The sequence below is a fragment of the Fundulus heteroclitus genome, chromosome 2 (assembly GCF_011125445.2).
Source record: "Fundulus heteroclitus isolate FHET01 chromosome 2, MU-UCD_Fhet_4.1, whole genome shotgun sequence".
NCBI classification, from domain to species: Eukaryota; Metazoa; Chordata; class Actinopteri; order Cyprinodontiformes; family Fundulidae; genus Fundulus; species Fundulus heteroclitus.
The window spans coordinates 33,555,997-33,582,211 of record NC_046362.1 but is presented as its reverse complement, the minus strand read 5'-3'; the positions used below and the strand labels follow the sequence as shown (position 1 = coordinate 33,582,211).

The window sequence follows — 26,215 nt, the reverse complement described above, 5'->3', positions numbered from 1 at the left end:
TCTCCACCACAGGCCGAGGACTCACCTTGTGCATGTAAGCCTGGTCTTACACCTGGACAGGATCACCAGTATATCCTCTCTGCATGGTGGACTTGTTCAGAGTTTGGCCGCGTCAACAGCGACGACGAGGCCCGCCTTCGTTTGTCCGAGTCACCGGGGGGGAAACCCACTGAGGACTGACTGGACCGAAAGAGCTAGACACACTAAAAGGTCCCCAACAATCACTTTGTATTCATGCATTCATTAACAGAAATTATTTACGCGTACCCATGCTTGGATATTTTACTCATTAAGCATTCACGTCCAGCGTTTTAAAACTACGAGAACCCCAGGCGACGACTTTAGTCACAGAGAGACACGACAAAGAAACAATACAGGCTGTACACAAGACAACAGCAGAGATACTTTAAAAGACCACTAGGTGGCATCAAACTGTTTGCGATGGAAAAAAACTGGGAGGAGAACGTGAAGAAGTCAAAGTAGATCAGGGAAATAAGAAGCTGCTTTCACTCTAATCTTGGTGCAGCTTGAAGGCCCTTAAAGGGACATAAAGTGATCCGATCCAGAGGCAGTCTGGGCCCGAGGTTCTGCAGCGACATAGATGTTGTTCTGTAGCTTTTTAAAAACCCTGAGAAACTACAGGAAATAAGTTAAAGTTCAAGCTAGATTTCTTTTTAGAACGGCTTTAATTCAGCCAAATTCGAGGGTTTTTCAGCATGAACGCCCTGCGCAAGGTCATGTCGCAGCCTCTCAGTGGGAATTAAAACTCCGGACTTTGACTAGACCGCTCCAAACCCTTCACTTTGCTTGTTTGAGCCTGTCAGAGGTGCCCTCCTGTGTAAGGAAAGGCCTTGAACTGATGGCCACCTCCAGGATTTGCCGGCAGAGAGCAGCATTTTTAGTTCCCCCGATTACAGCAGGTCGTCAAGGATCTGTAGCGGAGGAGCAGGCCCAGACCATCACACTACCACCGCCGTGTTTGACTGTAGGAAGGCCTTTTTCTTTCTGAAATGTTGAGTCTATTGACTGGATCTTTTGGAGATGTCAAAGCTGGGCCACAACATAAGTAAAAAAAAACATACGCCCACCCAGATGCATGCTGGTCCTACCACTGACAGCCTATTTATAAACTTAATCCACCCAAATTGCTCATAACTAACCAGAAGCAAAGAAAACTAAATAACCAACACATAATCTCAAAACAAATATCAAACAATAAAGTAAAATAAATAACCTTAGCTAGATTATACACCCCTGCGACAGACTGGCGACCTGTCCAGGGTGTACCCTGCATCTCGCCCAGTGAACGCTGGAAATAGGCACCAGCAACCCCTGCGACCCCATGAGGAATAAGCGGTTTGGAAAATGGATGGATGGATAGATTATACACAAAAAATACAAATTTAATTAATAACAACAAAATATAATTGCCTCCTACAGACTCACTAAGGTGTTGTTTGGATAAAAGTGACACGGGTCCTTGTGTCCCTTTGGGTCAGCGGTGGTTCTGGATTTGGACCTCTCCCATTTTTGCCCGATCTTTCTTACTGTTGAAACTCCGACCTTACCTGAGCCGAGTAAGGACGCTACCATGGGGAGTGGTGGGCTAGTGGTTAGACGACTGCGCTTGTGTTCTGGAGGTTCTGGGTTTAAATCCCACAGACTGCCACTCTGGGTCCCTGAGCAAGACCCTTATCCCCAGAATGCTCCCTGGGTGCCACGCCCTGGCCGCTCACTGCTCCCTGAGCGGTGGGTTGAATGCAGAGGACAGATTTCATGAGAATGTATGTTGCAATGACAACAAAGATGAATATCATTGATTATTAGTGGTTTGGATCCTGTTTTGTTTTGGGTTCTTTTCAGGCCATCTTGATGAGTCGATGCACTCTTGGAGTAATTTGGCGTCCTCTTCTGGGAAGGTTTCTTCACTCTGGATGATTCTCACTGGACTCTCAAAGCCTTAGAAATGTCAGCCGTGTCGAAGACTGAGGCCTTCGTACATGTCGTCCCCTGTGCCAATCGTTGCACGCCCTTCAGTTTCTTTACCTCATAAAGCCTTCTTCTTTGAGATCTTCATACGGGCCAAGCAATGACCAAGTCCGGCTGTGATGAGTGTTGCTTACCTTGAACTAAAAATAACTTGAACAAGGGCGAGCGACTGCTTTCCACGTGGGGCTGGGTTGGTTTGGATAGCTTTTCTGTCCTTAAAGTAAATCATTTTAAATAAACGTCACCTCTGTCTGATAAGACAGTTTGTGTGATGACCTGAAACTCCAAATCAAGATAAGAAAGCAAGAACCTGAAGAAATCCTTAATGGGGTAAATATATTTGCAACAAACAACATATAATCAAATCCATAAGGGTGAATATTTCCAGCTTTGCTCCTTCCTCTTCCTAATTCTGCCTGACGTCAACGTCTGGAGCAGATCCTGCCTGGTGGAGACCCGTTCTTGTCTTTTTGGAGCTCGGACTTGATCCCAGTTTGTGGTGGTCTTCTGGTTCTCCGCCTGCTTTTTGAAAACTGAACAGAGAGTCTCAGTGGGGTTCAGATCCGGGGACTTTCCTTGCCCAAGGTTTCTTTGTTCTGATCTCTGAACCACATTGATGCTACGTCATGATGGAACGTCTACAGATCATCACTAATCTACTTGTGGCGATGGTCCAGGGCAGAAGTGAGATGCTTTTTCCACACAGGACTCCTGGTCGCTCTCAGCTTATCCTCTCCAGATGCCTCAAACAATAAAGGGAAGGATTCATCAGAGAAAGGAACCCACACCGGATCCCTCTGCACAACGATCTGAAAAACAAACGAGCGGTCAGAACAGCGTCTGAAGCTGCAGGGTTTGGAGAACAACATTTATGCCGCTGCGGAAACTTTTGGAGCACGGCTGCACGTTCAGAAACGGGGATGTTCCTCGTCTCTGATTCTCCTTCCAGCTATGGACTACGACCAGAAATTAAAGTCGTCACACTGAGCTGCTTTACTGCAACAAAAACAGGAGAAATTATGAACGCCTAGAAACAAAACATCAGGAAAACTTCACAGTTTACTGTTAGTCATCAGATCTCACAACAGGGACGAGGACTAAAAAGTCAAACATCAGAACTGAGTTTGTGGTCTTTTCTCTCAGTTAACAGAGGTTTATATTGTTTATGATTCCAATTTAGCATGAATTTAAATCAATATAAGATTTGTGTCCGAATGTTCAGATGCATCAAAGATCTCCCTCAAAAGAAAAAGAAAACTATATTCGTGATTTTAATAACAATAAATTAGATTTGTAACATTGATAAATAATAGTGTTTTTAAGGGCCTGCAGCTGCAGCTTCTCCAGCAGAAGCTCAGGCTGAATCAGCAGATCTGCGTTTTTAATCTTCTGTCGCTACGAGAGCTCCACAGTAATGGAGGCCTTCATCTGATCACAGGACCTGGACCTGCTTGTTTCTTAGCACACGCTGAAGTTTCCCATAAAAATACAAAAACAACATGAACATATGAACACAGATTCTGCGTGTTCTGACATTTAGACGAGACAATCTGCTGTTTTAATGGTTGAAGGTGCCTCATGTGTTATTTTTGCTTCTTTCATTTTGCTTCCAAGTGTGACTGAAAACCTTCACGCAGGGTTTTTTGCAGGTGGGCAACGAGTCAAGGCCGAAATGACGCTGTGCAATCTCTGTGTGTGTGCGTGTGTGTGCGTGCGTGCGTGTGTGTGTGTGAGTGAGAGAGCGAGAGAGCGAGAGAGCGAGAGAGAGATGGCGGATGCCCTTCAGTCGTGGGTTCACGTCGCTTCCAGCTGAAGTCTCTCAGGCTTTATCTGCCCAAATCTGGAGTGAATACGAAGCCTCTGCCCGAAACAGAAAGGACGACGTTGAAAGACAATTACCCAACAGGACGACAACGGCATTGTGAAAAAGAAAGATAGATATTAAAATGTTTCAGAGAATGCAAGAGCTGAATCATATAGCGGTGATCATTTTGTCCGCTGGCTTTTCTTTCTTAAAGTGCAGCAACGAAAAGGAAATCACAATAAGATTTGACCTTAAAACAGAAATAAAAAAACAAGAATATTTCAGAACACAGTTTTAATGATTAAAAAAAAAACTCCTGGAAGAAGCTCCACAGGTCAGCAGTCTGAGGCCATCGACGCCTCCCTCCAGGTGGGAATCAGTCTCTTCCTGAGTGACGGCGCCGCAGCAGATGGATCCATAATGAGCTGAAGAAGTTAAAGCTGGTTCTGATGGAAAAGTTGTCAGAATACGCAGTGCATAGACCGTCTATGGCGCTGCAGACCAGTCAGGATGTCCCTCTGACCCTTGTTGTGAAAAACCTCCAGGAGGTGCACTGAAGGACAGAGGAAGACGCTGAAACGCACGCAGTTACTGAATAACATCTATAGTTTCCAGAAATCATCAATTTTTTCCATTTCTAATTCAATTCAATAAAAAAAATTTATATATATAGGCTATATAGAGGCAATTTACCACAAATTCAGGTTGTATCAAGTCTCTCCAAGCAGCATTCACTCCTCCTGAAAGAGCGTAGAGCCACAGTGGACAGTCGTCTGCATTGTTGATGGCTTTGCAGCAATCCCTCATACTGAGCATGCATGAAGCGACAGTGGAGAGGAAAACTCCCCTTTAACAGGGAGGAGAACCTCCAGCAGAACCAGAACCAGGCTCAGTGTGAACGGTGAAAAGTTTCAGTGCTTTTGAACTCTCTGGGGGGAAAAAAAGTTCTGCGATTTTCCCAGATTTCAACAAATTGAAATCCCCCTTTAAAACTCCAGAGAAAACCCTCGAGAAACCTCAGATTTGGAAGATATTTATCACTCTGTGTTTTCAGCTTCTTCTTCTTGCTTCTTCACTTTACATCCCAGTTTTTAACAGATTCATTCAAAGGGCTGTTTCAACTAAATTAACCCTAAATGTCCACATTTGAGGTGCAAATGTCCTACATCAGTCGTTGCAAATTTAACGACCAGAGTTGAAACTTTTTGGAGCTGCATTTTCACTCAACTTGAGCAGATAAAGCCTGAGAACGTTAAAGCACCAAAATGTTTTTATTTACATGTTTTATAACCAGTGCCTGTTTTTCTTTGTTCTCTTTCTGCATCTAACTGACCCTCTACAGTCACACAGAACCGAACCTGGAAAATGAAAACAATCTAAAAAACACACAAGCAGCGGGTCGTGTTCAGATGAGTGATGCTGTGGCTCGGTGCGACTGGTCACGTCTGAGGTGGTTACAGTGGAAACGCTATATAACAAAAGGTTGATTATCTGGTCTTCCATGTTTCTGCAGAAAGTTGATGAGAAGCTGTTTAATGCGATTAAATCATGTGCGCTGGAGCTAGAAACCATCTAGAAAAAATGGGGCTGGACGATATAGAAAAAAAAGCTTATCAATAAAATAGAAATCATATTGATCAATAGGGATAATTGTCAACAAACTGAAAACATATTTTAAGTGCAACCCTGGCCATTTTATGCTTTTGCTTAGCAACCTATTTTTTTAGATAAAGAACACAAACACTGAATTCAAACTCAAACCTTTATTCTACCAACTTTTTACCAAAACTGCAAGTTTTTAAAAAAAGAGCAAAGAATGCATGCTCTCTGAACTCTTTGAAGGGGGCGAAGCTTGGTTCCTGGGTCTGCGTTGTGATTGGTTGGGCGGATGTAATGATGTAATATTAACCTACATGGCTAAAATATAAAAGGAAGGAAAGTTTTTATTCTATTGAACTTTTTATTGACCCTTTTTTCTATATATGATTATCAATCAATGTACATTGTTATTGAATTATCATCCAGCCCTACCAGAATATGCAGAATATTGGCCCCTGGATACATGAAATCTCTTTTCAGATTGTTCATGTATTACGTCAATGAAAACAAATTATGTAATTCAGAAAAAAAAATAGAATTCATAAGAAGTTCATGTTCAAGACTTTATATCAGAAGAGGACACCTTGAGCGATGATTGTGAAGAGGTCAGAGGCTAAAGATTAAAATCCATATTTTAATTACTGAAAACGTTGTATGCCTTATTTAAATCCCAGGATTTTCCACAACTGTGCAGAAAAAAGAAGCCAATATCCAAAGAGCTGTTGATCAGCACCACTTTAAAACCTCCTGAAATTAAATGTAGGCGTCCTCGTTTCCACTGCAGCCACCTGAGGCGCACCACGTTCAGCTGCTCCTCCAGAAAGTGTCCTTTCTTTGCGTTCCAGGTCTGTGACTAACAGCACGAACATCCACTGTACATACGCCATCATCTCCGTCATCACAGAGATCCCCCCTGTGTAAGTCCTGTATGTATGTTTGTATAGGAGGTATTGCTGTACGCCGGGTGTAACGCCGCATGATATCAGTGTTGTAAAACGAAGACGCTCAGACTGAAGCTGAGCTTTCTTGTCAATAAATCAAAGTTTACGACAAAAGTCGAGGTCCTGGTTGCTTGTTTCTTTCGTTGTTGGGAGACTTGTGGTCAGTTGTGTTGTTCTGCCAGCTGAATGGTGGCAGGTACAGAAAATAATGAGTTAATGGCCGCTGAAAGTGTCAGAAAAAGCAGATTTTTAGTGCCCTAAAAATTGACATTTACTCTCTTGTCAACCCCAGAATACTGTTTTTTTAAAAGCATTCTCGGAATTTAAGCACATTTGAAAATTATATTTTTAAATCTGGATGGGAAATATCTATTTCATTAATATCTTGGCTTTTTTAAAACCTGAAAAAGAGTAAAACTGCCTAAACCTTTTGTTTTCTGTTTATTTTGAAGAGTGAGCAGCAAAGATTTCATGGCAATGAAAAATATGAAGGTGTTTAATTCCCGCTCAAAATGTAGCTTTAAAAATAGTTTAATATTCATTAGATATTTAACAGCCCTTAAATTGTTTTTTTGCTCCCAAAAACTTTTTCTGTACCCAGCTGCTGCCCGTTTTCCAAAAATAACAAATTGATATCATTATTTTCCAGGTCTGGATAAGTTGAAAAAGGAAACTGCTCTACTTTATTCCCTAACCTTTTTCTAAATGTTGTGTCCTTTCTCATCTCCTTTACCTTTTTACCTCCGTCCTTCCTTCCTCGTCTCCTTTAGTTCTTTGTCTTGTACCTTTTTCCTGCCTCTCTGTCCCTCCCTCTACCTTTTTTTATTCTCTGTGACTTTAATTATTTCCCTCCTTGGCTTTTCTTCCTTTCCTCCCCAGATTTCCCTTTTTTATCTCTCTTCTTTCTTTCCATCCTTGTCTTTCTTCTTTGTAGCTGTCATTTTATGTCTTCTTTCCTTCTCTGCACCCTTCCTTGTGTCCAACTTATCTTCTTACTCTGAATTCTACCTCCATTCCTGTCCTTCCTTCCTTTCTTCCCATGTTTGTGTCCTTCTTCCTTTCTTGAGGCTTGTCTTCCTTTTTTTTTACTTTTTCCTTCTCCTTCCCTTCATGTTCTGCCTCCCTCGTGTTCTTCCTTCTTTCCACCATATATTTCCTTCCTTGCTTTCCTTTCCCTCTCATTCCCGTCGGCAGTTTCCACGGTTAAAGTCTGCTCACTGTTTAAATATCTGATATAAACCCTTTTTTTTTTTACATTTTAAAATGAATGCAAAGGACTGGGAATCCTGGAAAAGTTTGTCTGGCAAAAGTTGGAAATTTCTACATGAATATTGTGTAGGAACGCTGTATGCAGAAGGAAAAATAAATAAAAAGCAACAAAAGCTTCTTGCAGTTTCTGTAATTATTGTGGCCAGTACCTTTAGCTGATGAAGTCTATGGTTATATCTGCTAGCACTTTACAGTTTAACTCCAATGGCTCCATTATAAACAAAAATAAAGCACAAACCTGTAATATAGGGCAGCTTTTATTATTTAGTGCGAGAGTGGCTGCATACATACTGAATCACATTTCATATATTGTCATAATAAGAAGTCAGCAAGCGATGCAGTGTTAGAGTTTAACGTCATATCCAGCAGAAAATCAGAGATGAAGACGAAAAGCTTGATATTGACTATATGAGATAGGACTGAATAAAAAAAGAACCTGACATAAACATTGAAGAGGATTAAAATGAAGAGCAAACACATAGTGATATGAAGGATTAAAAAAAACGTTTCATATATTTTTTACCTTAATTCATAAATATCTTCAACAATAAATAGGCTACATTTTGCTTGTAAGGTACATTCATAACATATTTGTTTCATTGTCAACATTTAAATAGAGCCTGTTTTCCATAAATACTAGAAATTTTAAAGATTACCGGACACAAAATTAAAACAGATTTTTACATATACATATTAATTAAGAAGCTCATTTACAGATTAAAAGAAAAAAAAGCAACATATCTACACTTAAAGGTCAGCTGAAAGCAGTTTTGCCCCAAATTGTAGCGTCAAGTTTGATTTTTTTGGTAACATCTCGAGGTTTCTTTCTTCTGATTTTATGGTGGAAGAAATCTAGTCTCATTAGCATAAGATTTTTTTTAGAGATTTAATTTATAAGATTGAATTTTTATCCTGTCAAATTATGTATGTGATTCTTTTTTTTAATCACGTGCGTTTCCGTCACATATTGACGTCGGAGTTAAAGGCTGTCCGAAATTGGCACAGCAGTCCGAATCTCCTTTCCTGTCCATCATAGAGTTCTTACTGTTGACCCCATGGAACAGCAGCAGGATGGAAATTCAGCAACTTAAAAAAAAGTCGGATTCTGATGAGAATACATTTCTTCCATAGTTTCTAGTAATTCATTAGCTGTTGTTGTAAAAGGAACACATTTATTTGCTGATTAATAAACAATAAACAATATGTAATGAAAAATGGCGACTCTGCTCTTTAAGATGGACGGACCAGCACCAACCAGCAGGTTTAGATTCAGTTTTCAGAGGAGTCCGTCTCCTCGGTGGAGCCGTCGCTCTCCACCTCTATTTTCCTGCGGTGGTGGATGTTCCTGCGTGGGGAGGCCCTCCTCTGCACCTCCTTCAACCCCCCCACGGCGCTGCCGCTGCTGTTGCTGCCGGGACTCACAGAGATCTGAGCGATTCTAGATTTATCCAGACGGAAAGACAAAACTTAAAACTGCATCCCACCAGATGAGCGGTGAGCATTTATCTTTTCTTTACTACTTTCTTTATTTAAAAAAAAATCAATTTTGTCTTATTTTTCATACATTGAACAGCAGGTTCCCTGAAACAAACGACTCTGGTCAATGTTTACTGTTTTAAACAAAAGAGAGACATCTTTCAGCTCTGGATTTAATCAAATATAGTATTTTGTATAAGATTCTGACAGTTAGTGAGACTGTTTAATAGTTCAAACTAAAAGGGAAATGTTTGAAAAGTTTTAATATTAAAGTGAATCTGCCAGCACACAAACTCTGTCATGTTGTAGATTACCTGTAGCCTTAAAGCCGCCTTACTAATGAGGACAGTTTGTTTTTTTTATCTCCATTTTTTGAGGATTATTTTAAGAAGTACAGATCAAACTGAAATTTATATTAGTGTAACATTTCTAATAATAGCAGTGATTACTGAATGTTTGAAATAAAATGGTGTTCTGTGTGTTTGTTCTCACAATTTGTCGAGTTCCTGGTCCATTTCTGGGTCAATGAGCAGCTCCTCCTTGCTGGGTAACGCTCCTGTAACAGTTCAGAGAAGGAAAATTATGTCTACATTTATCAGGATATAAACGAGATAAAAATGGGAAACGTTTTGTCAGACTTTCCAAACAAAAGCCGACTCCTCCAGACTTGTATAGGAGTGCATCATAAGCATATATATAAAAATATGAGGTATTTGCATGCAAAAAGCCTTTGCGTGTTTATTTCCACCCAAATCGGTGGTGAGAACCTGGAATGACTAAATCAAAACATCCATGAAACATCAATCTGAGACGGATTGTTTGTTTGTGTCAAAATTATTGATGTGTAGGACGACTAATACGGTGGAGATGAAAGCTGGTAGGCTAAAACCTGATTTCTTAAATCAACCCAGAACCTCTTAGATATTTTGAATATGCTGGTGAAGATTCTCAGTCATCCAGGTCATGGTCATTCCAAAAAACAAAAACAATTGGACTTTTTTCTGAAGTTTGAAGACGTTTCGCTTCCCATCCAGAAAGCTTTCTCAATTCAAAATGTCTGGAGTAATGTGGAGTTCCAAGCTTTATGTTATTGCCCAAGAAAGGCCTTGTTATGGCTTAGATAACATGCAAACTACAGGAACGATGTTTTGATCACCTGTATGGAATCCACACTGCAAAAACGGAACTAAAAATAAGTAATATCTTCTTAAAATGAGTGCATCTGTCCTTGGTTTGAGCACGTAAATAAGATGATTTGCCAACGGAATAAGATTTTTGCACTTAAAATAGGAACAACTCATCTCCGTCATCTTATTTTGAGTGCAGGGTGTCTATTTATCTTATTTTAGGGGTCAAAATACTCATTCCATTGGCAGATAATATTATTTACCTGCTCAAATCTAGGACAAAAACATACATTTTAAGAACATTTTACTTATTTTTAGATCCGTTTTTGCAGTGCAAATCCAAAAGACCCGCTGCAGAACATAATGGTGAGAAGAATAAACGGAAAAAACATCGTCATCCCATATGTTGCTGGAGTCTCTGAAAAACTCAAGAGGATTTTCTCCAAACACAAAATCCCAGTACATTTCAAACCAAACAGGACCCTCAGACAGAGGCTGGTGCATCCAGAGGACAAAACCCCCAAACCTAAGATGAGCAGAGTGGTGTATGCAGTTCAGTGCAGTGAGGAATGTTTCTGATCTTTATGTTGGAGAAACCAAACAACCTCTCCACAGACGCATGGCTCAACACAGGAGAGCTACCTCTGCTGTCCACTTACACCTAAAGGACAACGGACACTCTTTTGAGGACCAAAATGTTCACATTTTGGACAAAGAAGACAGATGGTTTGAGAGAGAGGTGAAGGAAGACGTTAAGAGAGAAAAAACAACTTTAAACAGAGGAGGAGGTCCAACTCTCAAAAACCTACAACACAGCTATAGGGTTGATTCCTTCCAATCATCACCTCCATGCAGGTAATCAAAAAAAAAATCACTCCTGTAAGCCAGGGCAACAATTAACCTAATGACTCCCCATTGCTAAGGGGTGGATCTGTTTCAGTTCAATTTGCAATTTCATCTGTTATCTAAGCCATAACAAGGCCTTGGTTGGGCAATACTAGAAAGCTTGGAACTCCACATTACTCCAGAAATTGAATTGAATTGAGAAAGTTTTCTGGATGGGAAGTGAAATGTCTTCAAACTTTGGGGAAAAAAAAGTCCAGTTGTTTTGTTTTTTAACTTTTTGGGAAAGAAAAATATTTGGAATATGTTTGGTTTATGGGTAAAGTTGCATATGCTGAGAGAAAGCATGTGTAAAAGCAGCAGAAGGGTTCTGTTGAACCCACCGATAGCCTGGTTGATGCCCTCATGTTTAGCCAGACTCATGAGGAAGCCGTAGTAAGAAACCTTCTCGATCTGCTCCAGGACTTCCCTCGTGCACGTCCTGGAGGGATAGCTGCACACAGGAACGCATTAAAAACACAAGCAACCAAACGCTGCAATGATCAGAAATCCAGACAAAAGCGGGAGGCTGGCGGTCTGCGGCGCTCACCTGTGCTTGAACCTGTCACAAAGCGCGTCCACGCACTCAGCCAGCGTGGACGAATCCACGCCGTCCTGCTGCTGCTCCTCCCTGTCGTTCTCCTCTGCGGCCACGGCCATGAGCTGCTCCACGGAGGAGGACGTGGGGACGATGACGGTGTTGGGGCTCTTCCCGGCTAACAGATCCTGGTAGATCACCTGAACGCTGTCCAGGAACTCTGCAGGACGACAGGAGGCATAAACTGCTCATCGGTTTCTGTTAAATTACTCATCTGTGCGTCCATCAGAGGTCAGGCTGCAGATATAACAGCTAGGGCTGGGCGATAAATCGATTTAATCGATTAATTCGAATTTACAATTCTTTAAGATTTCATTTTTGGAAAATCTGGATTTTATTTTGCCAATACACTCATTGGGTTTCCATGAAGAGAACAGCATGTGATGCTGAATATATGTTTAGACAAATGTATTGTCAAAATATTGTTAAGTAGAAACTTTTTTTTACCATAATACGAGGTACTTCATTTACTTATTTACTTTTTTTTTTTTACTTAGTTTGAAGTTCACAAGTGCAGTGAAGCCTGTTCTTAGCTCAATGTGTAATACCACTAGCAGCAAATGTTTTGTTATATTTTCATTGTTTATAATGGCACGGCTGCCATCTTGTTTTACAAGCATGTTTCACAGCTTGTTTTTAGTTGCACTTTGAATTCAGGTCAACTCCCTGATGAAATACTTGACATAAAAAGCAAAGTTTTAAAATAATTTCTTTAATTTCTTTTTATGAAACAAAAAGGAGGAAAAAAATCGATTAATCGGATTTGGTATGATAAAATCGGAGATTTATTTTTTAATCCATATCGCCCAGCCCTAATAACAGCTTCTGACGTCAAACCGAGACCTTTTATTCCCAATAACACCAAAGGTGGTCCCATTCCAAATGGGATAAATAATAAATAGAGCCTTCAGAGAGTACTGGTTCTGTTTTTGAGCAGTCTCTTTAGTCAACAGTCAATGGGATACCAGCTGGTGGGGTCATCTCAGCAGGTTGTGGGGGACAACCTTGTGACCTGCTACATAGACCAAAGGTGGGAGTTTAACATGAGCAACCCTGCAGTTGAAAAAAATTCACCCTGTTAAAAGGAAATGCTGGTGCACTTTTCTGAGTCCATCCTCTCTTTATCCACTCCAGCGTGTCATTTAATCTGCAGAGAGGATAATTGGCTGTTTGGGTTCTCACTACAGCACCTGGATGCCCCAGGGAATTTAGGGATTCAGGGAAATTGAAAGATTGTGGCCAATCCTTGCCGGCCTGAGCTTTGACAGAAACAGTTTGTGTCTTTTCCTTTCTGGGAGGAGACTGCGGTCCATTGGAGCCAGAATCTCATGACACAGAAACAGTTTCTATCAACAGCAGCAGGATTGTTTAATCGTGCATCTGAGCAGTCCCCAAAATCCTAAAATAATGCACTTCACTTAAGCAGCTGCAATCGCTTAATATTTTGTAGACCGTCTTGGTCCAATGCAGTTAAAAAAAATCCCTTTTCTATGCACAAACATTTTTATATTGCATTGCATTTCATAGCCTTTGTCACCATTGTACATGTGGACAACAAAAAATAAATGTATTCCCTGTAGCTCATCAAACACATAATGAAAATAAGATATAAGAAAGTGTAAAAAGTTAAATATAGTACACGTGAAGTGCAGTGTGGCATCCTTGGTACACCTGGCTGCAGGTATATTATACCTGGTTTATGAGTTTAATGGCACCTGGGTAAAAACTTTTTGAAGTCTACGTCCACTGCAAGAAGGGAACTAAATGTAAGTCAAATTTTCTTAAAAATGTATGTATTTTTCCTTGATTTAAGCAGGTAAATCAGACGATCTGCCAATGGAATAAGATTTTTGCACTTAAAATAGGAGCATTTCCTCTCTATCATCTTATTTCAAGTACAATATATCTAATTATCTTATTTTAGGGGTAAAAATACTCACTCTATTGGCAAATAGTCTGATTTACCAGCTCAAATCAAGGAAAAATCCAGTAATTTCAAGACAATTTGACTTACTTTTAGTTTCCTTTTTGTACTGTCTATGTTCATAAAATTTTAAAAATATTTGTTCCATTTACTATTTTACATGTTGGCTGTTTTTCCTGCATCGATTTCTAAACAAAACTCGTAGTTGCTGTAATTTGACGGCCCTTTGATGAGAAGGAGAAGCAGCAGCTCTTCTCTGAGTTCCCACCCAACACTGGAGCTAAAGTTCATGTCTGAGCGTTGGAACATAAGTGGACCAGCAAACCCAGAGCTTCACTCTCCTGTCCGTTTTCTGCTCTGTCCACGTTTATCTTTTGTCAGAATCATCATTAGCAGAATCATTAATCAGAAATGTGTGGAATATGGTGGCTAAAGTATTCAAGCTACTTAGAAATTAACTCAGTGTCATCCTCAACATCTACATAAAAGAAATAAGAGAATTTGAGCAGCTGCTCATAAATCTTGAATTGCCTGTGTTCATGTCGACCATGAGTCGTATCGGTCGCAGCGGTTCAGTTGGATGTTTACCTTGGTAGTAGAACTGCAGCTGAAAGGCATAAATAAAGTCAGAGAACGACATCAGACAATCAGTGGCGTCATCCATCAGAACGATTCTGCAGAAGGAGAGAAAGAATAAAGCAGAGTAAATGAGCAGCACACAGAATCACAGAAGATCCGGATCTTTGAAAAGATCCAGATCTGAATTTGTTTAAAGGAACAGCTTTCCTGTCCCTGGTGGGGGAAAAATAATCCCCACAGCATGATGCTGCCACCACCAGGTTTCATCTTGGAGATTTAAAGTTATTTCTAAGATCATATACACATTTGCTTTAATGTTAAAAAAGAAAACATACTGGTGGAGTAAGAGCAAAATATTCCCAATGCAGGAATTTTTTTTTTTTTTTTTTGTATGTTAGGTTTGGTTTTACCTGAATATTCTGCTATTTAAACTCTGTGAGGACATTTACAGGATATTTTGGGTGTTTTCCTCTTCTGACTCTATTTTGTAGAATAGTTTAAATGCATTGATTTCAGTTAGAGCCGCACCTTGGTAGGCTCTATCTGAAAGAGAGGATAGACACTCAACTCAACTTGAGTGTCTGAGATGCTGAAGCTCATGGAGAGTCTTGTGGACATTATTTACTGGTAATGAAAGAACAGCTTCCAGAAATGGATGGTCTCAGCGGTAATCACGCATTTCTAGTTTCAGTATTTTCTTTCTTCTGCTGCTGCTTTAAGTCTCTCCATCAGACCCTTTCGATGCTAAGGTAACATCCCCGGGTCCAGCGTAAAATTAAGAGCTGTAACCCTGCTGACCTGGCTGCGCTCCGCACCACCTCCAGGGGGAAATCTGGACACAGCAACTGCAGCAGAGACCTGTACTCCAGCACGGACAGCAAGTCTGCAACACAACAACAACAACAACAAACCCAGAACTTTCTTCAAAAATCAGCCACCTGTTCAGAGGGAGACACAATTTACAGGTTTGTGTAGGAGCTCACATAAAACAGCCACTATTATATCTGACAGACAGAGGCTCATGATTTAGCTTTACACAACCTCTGCAGAAATAAAGATCCATCCAAAACTAGATCCACCGAGAACTTCCTGACAGTGAAGAAATGGAAAGTCCAGGACTTATCTCTTATTGAGATGCTGCTGGGTGACTTGAAATATGCTGAACATGCAAGAAACGTGTCAGATATCTCACAGCTGGAAGTGAGGAGTGGGGCGAGATTTCCTCAGACTGGTGTCGGAGGTGTTGGATGGAAACAAGATGCTCGCTGATGTTTTAGCAACCAGAGAGGAGGAGTACGGGTGTCCTAACTTTGTTCCTCACTTACAAAACAGTTTTGTTGCTATCTATTGCCTAACAAGAAGAACTGTTTAAGTGCAATTAAATAATTTTCTTTTCCACTGAAAAATTATTACAATGTTTAAAATTGTCACTTTTTTTCTGTAAATATTAGTGTGACAAACATTTATTGATGGATTGAGGCATTTTCGGCCATCCATGGTAAATCTGTTCATGTATCCAACAACTACGACCTAAACGTGACCAAGACAGAACGCGTCTGATTTTGATTCAGTCATTTGTAACTTAACTGAATAGCAAATTACTGACAGATCAGTCCGTTTTTAAGCTTAAAGTATGTTATCTTAAGATAATTTCCGATTGAAACGTTATCACCGCAGTGCAGATCGGCTGCAGCTCTCACCTCCACTCTTGCCGATCTGTCTGAAGCATCTCCAGAAGACTCTGATGAAGGACGCTCTGTTGTGCTGGGTGGCTCTGATGTAGCTAAACTCCCTGAAGAGTACATGGTTGCTGTTCTTCACGCTGCTGAAACTGAAAACAGGATTAAGGGTGCAGGTCATTCCACCACTTTTCCATTTCGTATTCAGACAATTTGGATTTTTATGTACCACACCACAGGTTTAAAAAGGGGCTGTCTTTCCTGACTTTGCATCAGTTCGTACCCACCAGACCGTTGTTTTGCCCCTCACTTTGAAATCTGCACAGCAAAAACGGATCTAAAATTAAGTCAAATGTTCTTAAAATTAGTAAAGTTAGTAGATTTGAGCAGGTAAATAAGATTATCTGCCAATGGAATGAGTATTTTGACCCCTAAAATAAGATAATTAGATATATTGCATTTAAAATAAGATGATGGGGATGAATTGTTCCTATTTTAAGTGCAAAAATCTTATTCTATTGGCAGATCATCTTATTTACCTGCTCAAATCAAGGAAAAATACACTAATTTTAAAAACATTTTACTTATTTTTAGTTCCACCACTGAACAAACATCAAAAAACACAAAAAATGATCATACACCGAAAGGTCTGCCGAGGATAAAAATAAAATAATTAACAGTCACCCGTACTATTAATGGGCAGTGATGTCAAAGGACAACACACGACCGTTAGTAAGTTAAGGCGTTAAGATGTTAAGAAATCTGTTTATTTTTTTTTTTCTTTACTGGTTTCTGATAAAAGTTAAAAATAAACCTAGTTACTAGAACACATACCTCATGAACCCTGAAGTGACATTAGCATTGTGACTTTTTATATCCACCATAGTGTGAAAAACATGCTTAAAAATTAGATTTTATGAAAATTACAATTTTTATTGATTTGAAAACACGTGATATAAAGTCCTGTAAGTAAAGCTGTTCACCTAGAACTGGAAATACTAAAAATGTTGATTTTTGTCAAAATGCTGAAAGATTTTCCTCCCCTCAATATTATATGTGTTTATTTTATGACTGATCACTTAAATTTGTTCAGATTTTGATTTAAAAATAAATAAATTCCGTGGTTGTTTTATATAAATTAGTGTATGATTTGTTGATTTATTTATTCCACATTTATCCAGCCCTGGATGTTTTTTTTTTTAAATCATAATTTCTGATTTGAGGCAAATTAATACAAAACTGTTTAAAGCAGCCAGGCAGTTCGGACGGGTCCGGTTCTGCTGAATTTGGGACTTACTATTCGGCGAAGTATCGAACCAAGCCGAACTGGGTGTACTCCTCCTTGTGGTCCAGCAGCTGGGTCACGGCGTCATTCAGATAAAACAGAACCTGGCTGTCCGCTAGAGAGAGAGACAAAACACACATGTTCAGACAAAGAGGAACCGAACCGACCCAAAAGAGACGATCAGCCGCAGTACCGAACCTACCGAGGTACTGCTCAGTGGGGACGGCCGAAGTCAGGCGGCTCATTCTGCTAATTCTGCCGGGATAAACCAGCTCAGATCATCGAAGAACTGACAGAACTTTACCAGCAAAATAATTCAGTTCTGAAGGCTCTGGGTGGTTTCGACTGTCATCATTTCATACCGTTCCATACATTCCATCTATGGAAACCGGAAACAGACCGGATGTTGTGAGCTACATGAATTTTAACCCGTAGAAAATACCAACAGGTAAAGGTTCCGCTTCATAATAATAATAATAATAATAATAATAATAATAATAATAATAATAATAATAATGATGATGATGATGATGATGATGATGATGATGATGATGATGATGATGATGGTTATTATTATTATTATTATTATTATTATTATTATTATTATTATTATTATTATTATTATTAAGATAAGACAGTCTTTATTGATCTCACAATGGAGAAATTCACTCGTCACATCGGCTCATACAAGAAGGTGCTGAGTAGGGAAGGTGCATTCAGTTATATACATGAATCTTCATATATACAATGGATCAAAAAGAATACAAAATACAAAAAAGGAAATAGGAATGGGCATATGATGTCTCATTTACATTCTTGGTGGTCTATATATATATATATATATATATATATATATATATATATAAATATATATATATATATATATATATAAACATATCTATATACTTAAATATATACATATATCTATGCGCCTACATACGTACCTACGCGTATATATGTGCATATACATTGTATACATTTGTACATACATACATACATGTGTACTGACTTATGTTCAGGTGTTGATAGCAGCAGAAGTCACTACATCAGGATTATTGCACGGGTTGTAGGACAGTGTATTAATTAGATTATTGCACATTAGTTATTGCACATTACTTATTACAGTTATGGTCACAGTTACAGTGCAGCATTGTAAAATCTGATAGCAGCAGGAATGAATGATTATATAAGCTGCATAAGATTTACACATCATGCCAACTCACTTTCTGTTCTTAAAAAAATTATCTCTTGGTTTTCATAATGAAACATGGCTTTTGTGGTTTTATTGTTTGTTTCGATGTATATGCTCTTTACTTGTTTTATTGTGTTTTTTGTTGTTTTTATTCGGTTATATTTTGAAATTTTAACTTTTATGGTGTGCAAAGCACTCTGGCCAACTGAGTTGTATCATAAAGTGCTATACAAATAAAGTTGAGTTGACTTAACAATGATAATAACTAAAAATTATTGTTGTTGTTGTTGTTATTAATAATAATAATTTTATGCGGGATGGAGAAGTAGGTGAGATGAAAATTGAGATGCAAGCAGCTGTGATCAGCTTTTGGAGATAAGGTGGGGAGCTTGATTATCCAGGAGTAGCTCGGAGAGGAGTTGCTGCTCCTCTGCATTGAAAGGAGTTGGTTGAAGGCGTTTATCTAATCAAGACACATTCTTTGGTGATTCTACAGACATGTCCCATCAAAATGTGAGCCCACGCAACACTCAAAAAATTAATGGAGTAGCTAAACATTCATTAGCCATTTTATTAAGTACACCCCTTTTGTTGCAGTAAAGTAACCAATTACGTGGCGGCAAAGACCAAGCATCAGAGTGAGGAAGAAAGAAGATTTAAGTGACTTTGAACATGTCATGGTTGTTGGTGGTGGAAAGATTGATTGGAATATTTCAGAAACTGCTTATCTTGTGGGATTTTCACACAGTCAGTAACCCAGTACAGCCATCTCTCAGGCTTATAGAAGTGGTCCAAAGAGTAGAAAATATCCAGTGCTTGTTGAAATTGGAGGTATGAGGAGAATGGGCAGAACAGTTAGAGGTGATAGGCAACAGTAGTTTAAATAACCACTTGGAACAAATACCCATAACATGTTAGGCAGCAGAAGAACCCACTAAGTGCCACTCTTGTCAGCTAAGAAAAGATTACTCAGGCTGCAGTTCACACAGGTTTACTCCTCCTATGGATTACAAGCATCTTCGCAAATAACGCTTAGCATGTTGCTAAATGGAAATAGCCATAGGAAGGAGAAAAATATTTGTGCTTCACCAGAATTGTAAAGAGCCCAGAGGGAACGCAGCATGACAAGTTTGGTTTTGCTACGTCCAAGCGTCTAGGAATTATGAGATATTAAAGTTCCCAACCAGGGGCTGTTCATACACACTTTGTTTCAGGGTGAACAAGATAAGCAAAATCTCTAAAGCAGTGGTCTCAAAACTCCAATCCTCGAGTCCTGCAGCGTTTAGATTTGTCTCTTGCCCCACACACCTGAATCAAATGCCACTTGTTGAATCTACATAATGAAGAACTAATGTGATTTCAAAGGAAAAAGGAAGTCCATGCTGGTACTAGCAAGGCATACTTAATAAACCCCCCTGAGGGAGCGCTTGTTGGCAAGGGGTGTCACTCCTACTTGCATTTTATAAAAAAAAAAAAAAAAAAAAGATCTATAAGACAGACACAATGCACTTAAATACTTCTATCAATGGTGGTAAGCGGATGACAGCGACCCCAATGATAGCAGAATCAATGAAATATACAAAAGGGAAACAGAATTTGAGCTTCAAATCAATCACCTCTTTCCTAGATTGTTTGTGTTCAGAAAATAATTGAACCAGTAGAACATCAGTATAGTAAAACTAAACCACGTCCATCCATCCAGCCAGGTAGGATGTCAAATTCAGTATTCTTGATTTCAGTTTATTTTCTTTATTTCTATCTATTTATTTTTATTACTCAATTTAGACAGTGCAACAAAATGTTATAAGCAGTCATAGATTTTAGCTCTAAAATGTGTCAATCAAAAATATGTTACCCCTCTATAGTCCATATCAGGGGTTCACCAAGTAGCCCTTACTCTTCTTGTTTAATCACATTTTTATTTATATAGATTTAAAAATGACAACATCTATAACAAAGCATTCAAAATGTATTTATTTCACATAAGGTTAAGGTGAACTCTGACTCTTCTGGTTGAAAGGTCCGTACAGCTAGCTCTTCGTATGACAGAACACCAAATGAAGTAGCTCTCAGTTTCAAAAAGGTTGGTGAACCCTGGTCCATGTAATAATAATAATAATGCATTTTATTTATAAGCGCCTTTCACAACACTCAAGGTCACCTTAGAGAATCAACAATTAAACACTCAATCCAATAAACATTGAATCAACAAAGAGCAGGAATAAAATAAAAAAGAACAGGGGAAAGGATGGGATCTTTACAATCAAATTAAATGAAAAATATATAAAGAGTATGCCTGTCTAAAAAGATATGTTTTTAAGTGAGTTTTAAAAGTAGTTATAAACGTGGAGTGTTGAATGTAATGGGGCAGAGAGTTCCAAAGATATGGGGCTGAATAACTGAAAGCTCTAAACCCCATGGTAACCAAACGAGCATGTGGAATGATGAGCTGAATGGAAGAAGAGGACCTGAGAGAGCAAGTGGGTATCTTGATATGAAGGAGCTCGGTGAGATACTTTGGAGCAAGATTATTGATAGCTTTAAATGTAATCAGAATATTTTTTATAAATTATGCGATATTTAAAAGGAAGCCAATGAAGTTGCTGCAGGACAGGCGTTGTGACTGATAAAGGGGGTTCTGGTAATGATACGGGCAGTAGAATTTTCGAGTAGTTGTAATTTTTAAATAGATTTGTCAGGTAACTTATATTAAGACAAAATAATTATTGCTTTGTCATTTCTATAAATTTGATTTGCCTGATTGAAACTGGTTTTAGACTTGATTTGATTTAGAAAATTGTTCTTCCCGTTATTTCTTTAAAAATGCTGCTGGTCTGAATTGTAATTCTCTTTTTCATTCTATGTTATGACGTTTCTAATGAAAATAAATTCCTTTAATTGTATAACACATATATCGTAAATGAACACGTACAAAAGAAAATTGAATTAGCCAGTCAAAAAACACGGGTGTGTACCCCGTCAACATGAAGCAACCAATAGTAGCTCGCACTGTGTAGCTAAGAGGCGGGCTTTATCTCAAAGCAGCCAATCAACTCTCTACAAAGCGTGAGCAACGTTGCTTTCATCGAATCAGCAAACGAACGTCACACAATGGGGGCGGAGCATTGTTCAAATGCAGCCAATCACTGGCAATGTCTGGTGACAAACAAATTGCAAAACCAGCAGCTGAAATAAATAAAGCAGTATGGTTAAAAACAATCCTGATTGTTTGGGATTGTTTGATATTTTTCAGTCTGTGACAATGCTCCTTCGGTCAGACTGAACGGGTACAGATAGGACAAAGCCCCCCCCCCTCAGGTCTCTCCGCCCTTGGACTCGTTTGAAAAGGTGCGTCAAGGCAAAAACACCGGAGCCTAAACGGGAAGTGACTGTGTAAAATAAGAGTCAATCAACTATTTACGATCTGAAGATTTCGATGCTTAAACCATATGCAGAGAGCGTTATGAAAGTATTATACATTTTTAGGATAATATTATGCATACTTCATCTTCTCTAACACACCCATTCCACGGTGTCTGGTAGACTTTTATTTTTAGCGGAAACGGTTTCTTCTACGTGCGACTCAAGGCATTCCCCCCATCGGCCAGACTTGACTGGGGCTGATATCACCGTAGCTCTCATATCGCCGGGCTGCCTGCATCTTATTGTCTTGCCGAGACGTCAACAGGTATTTAATTTCGTGTCGTTTTTATTCCCTCCTTGTCGACCTGCGGTCCGTTTTATTCCTACGCCGGTGTGTTTGAGCTGCTGCGGCGGATAAGTGCGTTGTTCGGCCTGGCTGTGTTGGCGCGGATGGACGGTTAGCTCGTAGCCGTCTCCAAGCAGCTAACGGCCGCTGGAGACGTCAGCGGGCTCTCGTTGGAACCGGTGACGCTCAATATATATATATTATCTTTTTTTATTATTATTTTAAACTCCGCACACGACGTTAGTAGAACCAAAATCGTGTATATGTTGTTTTATGTTTCATGTTGGGGATGAGAACCAGGGCAACGGCTGTTGCTGAGGTAGCTAGTTATCATGGCGCTGGTTGACCGATGCTGTCCAAATAAAACGCCTTGATTTAAAAAAAATAAAAGACTGTTTTGAGGATAACAAGGGCCTCAGGTAGCTACAGACAGGGCTGCTGTTTGGTTTAAACGGGGTGGAGATTCGGGTGCAGCCTTTTTTTTAGGGGGGGGGGGGGGGTAGCTATGGTTGGGGAATTTGAATAAATTCAATTAGCATTCAGTGACGCTGCACACAAGGAGAGTTAAACTCCCCAGGTTCTCTAATGGGGAGTGTCTCTGCACCCTCCGTGTTGGTTATGCCTTGCAGGCGTCTTTCTTCTGCTGAACCGATATAACGTTCTCCGTGGTATTGCCGAAGCCGTCACGTCTTGCGTGGAAGTGAAATTCATTAATAATGAGACGGGGGGGTGGGGCGGCAGTTCTATCGGCCGTGTTCTCCACGACCCACTGCCCTGCGTGTTTTAAGTGTTTCCCTTGCTGCCCCCCCCAACCTGGCCTGAAAGCAAAGGGTTGATTTAACAAGTTTTTGCAGCACCTGCCTCCATGCTGAGGAGATGGATTCATTTGGAGAAGAACTGGTGGAAAAACTTTAATCATTGCAGTAATCAACAAGAACTCTGCAATATAATTTGTATTTTTTTCAGTTGTGCATCTCTAGTCGTGGGTAATGGCTTGCTTGTGTGGGTTCTCTATGGGGATTCTGGTTGGAGAAAAGCACAAGAACCCCGCCCCCCTTAAGCTTTGGTTCTAAGGACTGGGTTCCTACAACTTTAGTGTCTCTGCTTCGTTATGTCGGACTCAAACAATTGGTTGTCTAGCAGACCACTGTTAAGGTTGGCTGCAGGATAGATCTCCAATTGGATTGCTGGTAATAAAAATACATTTTTATTTTTTTTTTATTCCAGCATAACATCCAGCTGTTACCTTGATTTCATGACTGTTTAGTTATGCAACACATTGACACTAGTATCATATTAACATTTGACAGCAAATGAATAAAGTAAAGGTTCTTAATGGCGGCTGTAAGGACCAAAAACCTCTCTGAATGTTGGGACAACTGTTTTCACAAACATGCTGAGGGGCAGAACACCCGAACAGATCCAGAGTGGAAAACGGAGATATCTGCAACCTTTAGATCCCCGGTTCTACACAGCAGAAAGCCCAATGGGCGTACAGAAAAGGAATGTTTTGTTCTCTAATCAACCGATTTTTAAGAGACGATTGCATTCATAGAACCAACCTTGCAAAAAATTATTATAAAGTGAGGAAGAGAAGGTTTTAAAATTTAAAACACTGGAGATCTTCATGAATTAGAACCAGGGCTTGCAAACGCAGCACTGCCTTGGTTTTAATTATCTTTTGTCAGGGTTCATCTGATAGGGATGTTCTGTTTAATTCACATTAATTTCTGTCTTGCATTAAAAAAACCTAATTATCTTCAATCCTGTGGTAATCAAAATATTCTCCATTCAACTCGTTAATGTAGAATTTTCATCAGGCGCATTTAAGCCTTCTTTCAAGTACCTCTGTGGTCTGATTGAATTAAAAACAGCTCTAACTTACATAAATGACTGAAACGGTGATGACACGGTGTGGTATTTTTGCTGCTGTGGTCTCATATTCAAATCCTTGAGGGTCGGTGTCTAGCAGCATGTAGATGCGTCCGCTGCCCTACACACCTGAGTAGAGTCAGGTATGTTTGAAGCAGAGCCGCATCTAAAAGTTTCAGGATCCCGGCCTGTGAGGACTGGTGTTTCAGAGCGATGCTTTAAAGAAATGCAATCTGTTGTCTGACTTTTTTGTGTGTAAATACAATGAAACCATGCTTGTTTTTCCTCAGTTACACTGAGGTTCGGACAGTTGCCCGGCCTTTTATGGTGTAATTTAGAGTTGAGGCTGTTCTCAGTGTTGCAGGCATTGACTGTGAAACAAACACATGCAGGGTGCTGATAGATTATTTTAAAACCCGACAGAAAGGGAAAGAATTGCGAGATTTATCCAAGTTTTTGCATCAAAGCATGTCTTCAGCCTTTGTCGGGTTGTCACTCAGCTGCATTGAAAACAAAATGAAGGTAAAACACCAGATTATTTGGTTTAATTTTAGCCCCTCCTGTCATATCAGTGAAACGCTTCCTCATGTAGGAAATGAACCACAAACGTGTCAAATCCCGTCTTTGCCTTACTTGTTATCTGCTTAACCTCTGGTCTGACCTTTTTAAAATGTTTTTGTGAATATTGGCCTTGTTTCTAAAAGGTTTTTTTTTTTGCAAAAGCTACTAAATTCTTTCTTTGACGAATATGATGTCTAAGTCTGAAATCTGGAAATTGGAGCTTGTAAGTGTGTAGGATAAGCTGGGGCTCAGGGGTTTGGGAGATTCTTGGCATATCTGTAAATCGTTGTGGTTTCTCTCTGATTGACTTTGAGCTGAAAGCATTTTCCGCCTGTTTGCCCGACTTGTTTGGAGCGACGTGAAATATGAACCTCCAGCTGTGCCTTTTATGTGCTTTGACCCATCCCATTTCTATGCTCTCCAGTGGAAGTGAGCGTCTGTTATTTCATTGGACTTTATGGAGTTTCTTACTGAAAGAAAATTAAAATGGATTCAGTTTTCTCTGTTTGGTCTTTTAAAGTTTTGCTGTTTTGGGTAAAGTTACATTAAATGTTTAAATAAACATCTTGGAACTAAACTCTGGCTTTTACGTAGAGTCTCAACACTGAAGTACATTTCAGCTCAGCAGTCCTAAGGTGGACTCAGATTAAACTAAATCTGGTGTCTTCATGAGCTCCGCAGAAATATTACGGCACAGTCGAGGCTTTCAGATCAGCTCAGAGTTTTTAAACAATGAATTTAAGCAGGTGGAAAAATTATGAATTAATTAAATGACAAATTAATTCAAGACAGAAAATCCAAATTAACCTTCCTCAGGAGAGCGGTGCTGATAAAATGAATAAAGATTACATGTATGATAACACGAGAAATTCTGCTTTGTGTTTTCAGCTGAGTAACTCTAGGGGAAGCCCGGCCCCCGACCTGCAGCCATGGGGGACGATAGTGAGTGGATGAAGCTTCCCATCGACCAGAAATGTGAACATAAGGTGAGCCACAGGTTGTTTTCACGGCTCAGATAGTGGTCAAGTTTTAATCTGCTTAAAATCTTAGGCTGCGTTCACACTGCTGGGAAATGAGACCCAAATTCAATCTTTTTGCTCATGTGACCCAGCTTTCTAATATTGAAGAGAGATGCTGGCCGGTATGCACATTTTCTTCTTTTTCTCAAAACTTTATTGAACACTTCGAAAAACTATTACATTCACCATTACTTCTGAAAAAAGTGCGCTGCTGTGTGACCTTTCCTTGGGTTATCGGCACATGCGGGTCGCTTAGCGGTCCTAAATTGTTCAGACAGAAGTCTGACGGCGGACGCGTTTAACAGTAATATGAACAGCCACCCCAAAAGTCTGATTTCAGCAAAAAAAAATCGGAATTGAGCATCAAGACCTGCAGTGTCAACGTAGCCTTAGACAGTGCTTATACTCTTCTTTTTTTTCAGTTTTGTTCATGCAAAAAATACTTTTATTATAGTGACAATTCGTGCTACTTGTCTTTCTTAAGCCAGATTAATGAAATTTACAGCTAAAGCTGGTCAAAGCATGTTAATACAGCTGAAGTCAAACTTTCTCCCAGTTCAGTCCTGCTGCAATGTGATGCAGGAACGTTGCTAATTATGTTTATTAACACAGACTCGCGCTTATATGGCTGCTGGTGTGTTTAGTCTTTTTGTCTCCAAGTGTGCAGTCATAGTTTTCACTGATTTACCAGAACAATCCTGTGAAAGCAG

At 39.6% G+C, this 26,215-nt stretch overlaps 2 protein-coding genes across 5 annotated transcripts in view; one reads left to right on the top strand and one right to left on the bottom strand.

The window, feature by feature from the left end:
* Nucleotides 1–7,843: 7,843 nt before the first annotated feature.
* c2h11orf49 (chromosome 2 C11orf49 homolog) lies at nucleotides 7,844–17,397 on the bottom strand. Its single transcript, XM_012867442.3, has 9 exons — nucleotides 17,355–17,397; nucleotides 17,165–17,267; nucleotides 15,889–16,019; nucleotides 14,987–15,071; nucleotides 14,198–14,283; nucleotides 11,638–11,845; nucleotides 11,432–11,541; nucleotides 9,571–9,634; nucleotides 7,844–9,040 (listed from the first exon to the last, which is right to left on the bottom strand). The coding sequence occupies exons 1-9, from the start codon at nucleotides 17,395–17,397 to the stop codon at nucleotides 8,872–8,874; spliced, it is 999 nt and encodes a 332-aa protein (XP_012722896.2). The 3' UTR covers nucleotides 7,844–8,871.
* Nucleotides 17,398–21,924: 4,527 nt separating this feature from the next.
* ckap5 (cytoskeleton associated protein 5) overlaps nucleotides 21,925–26,215 on the top strand; it is a 52,546-nt gene continuing 48,255 nt past the window's right edge. For all 4 annotated transcript variants that reach the window (XM_036125786.1, XM_036125782.1, XM_036125775.1 and 1 more), the window contains exons 1-2: nucleotides 21,925–22,032; nucleotides 25,375–25,472. In XM_036125786.1, coding sequence (XP_035981679.1) covers nucleotides 25,416–25,472 — 57 coding nt within the window. In that variant the 5' untranslated portion in view covers nucleotides 21,925–22,032; nucleotides 25,375–25,415. The remainder of the gene's footprint in view (nucleotides 22,033–25,374; nucleotides 25,473–26,215) is intronic.

Coding starts and splice junctions, on each gene's coding strand:
- c2h11orf49 (XM_012867442.3), bottom strand. CDS start 17,397: ATGAGCCGCCTGACTTCGGCCGTCCCCACTGAGCAGTACCTCG. Junction 9,635..11,431: donor GGGCATCAACCAGGCTATCG/GTGGGTTCAACA, acceptor GAACTGTTACAG/GAGCGTTACCCAGCAAGGAG. Junction 9,041..9,570: donor GACCAGGAACTCGACAAATT/GTGAGAACAAAC, acceptor GGATAAATCTAG/AATCGCTCAGATCTCTGTGA.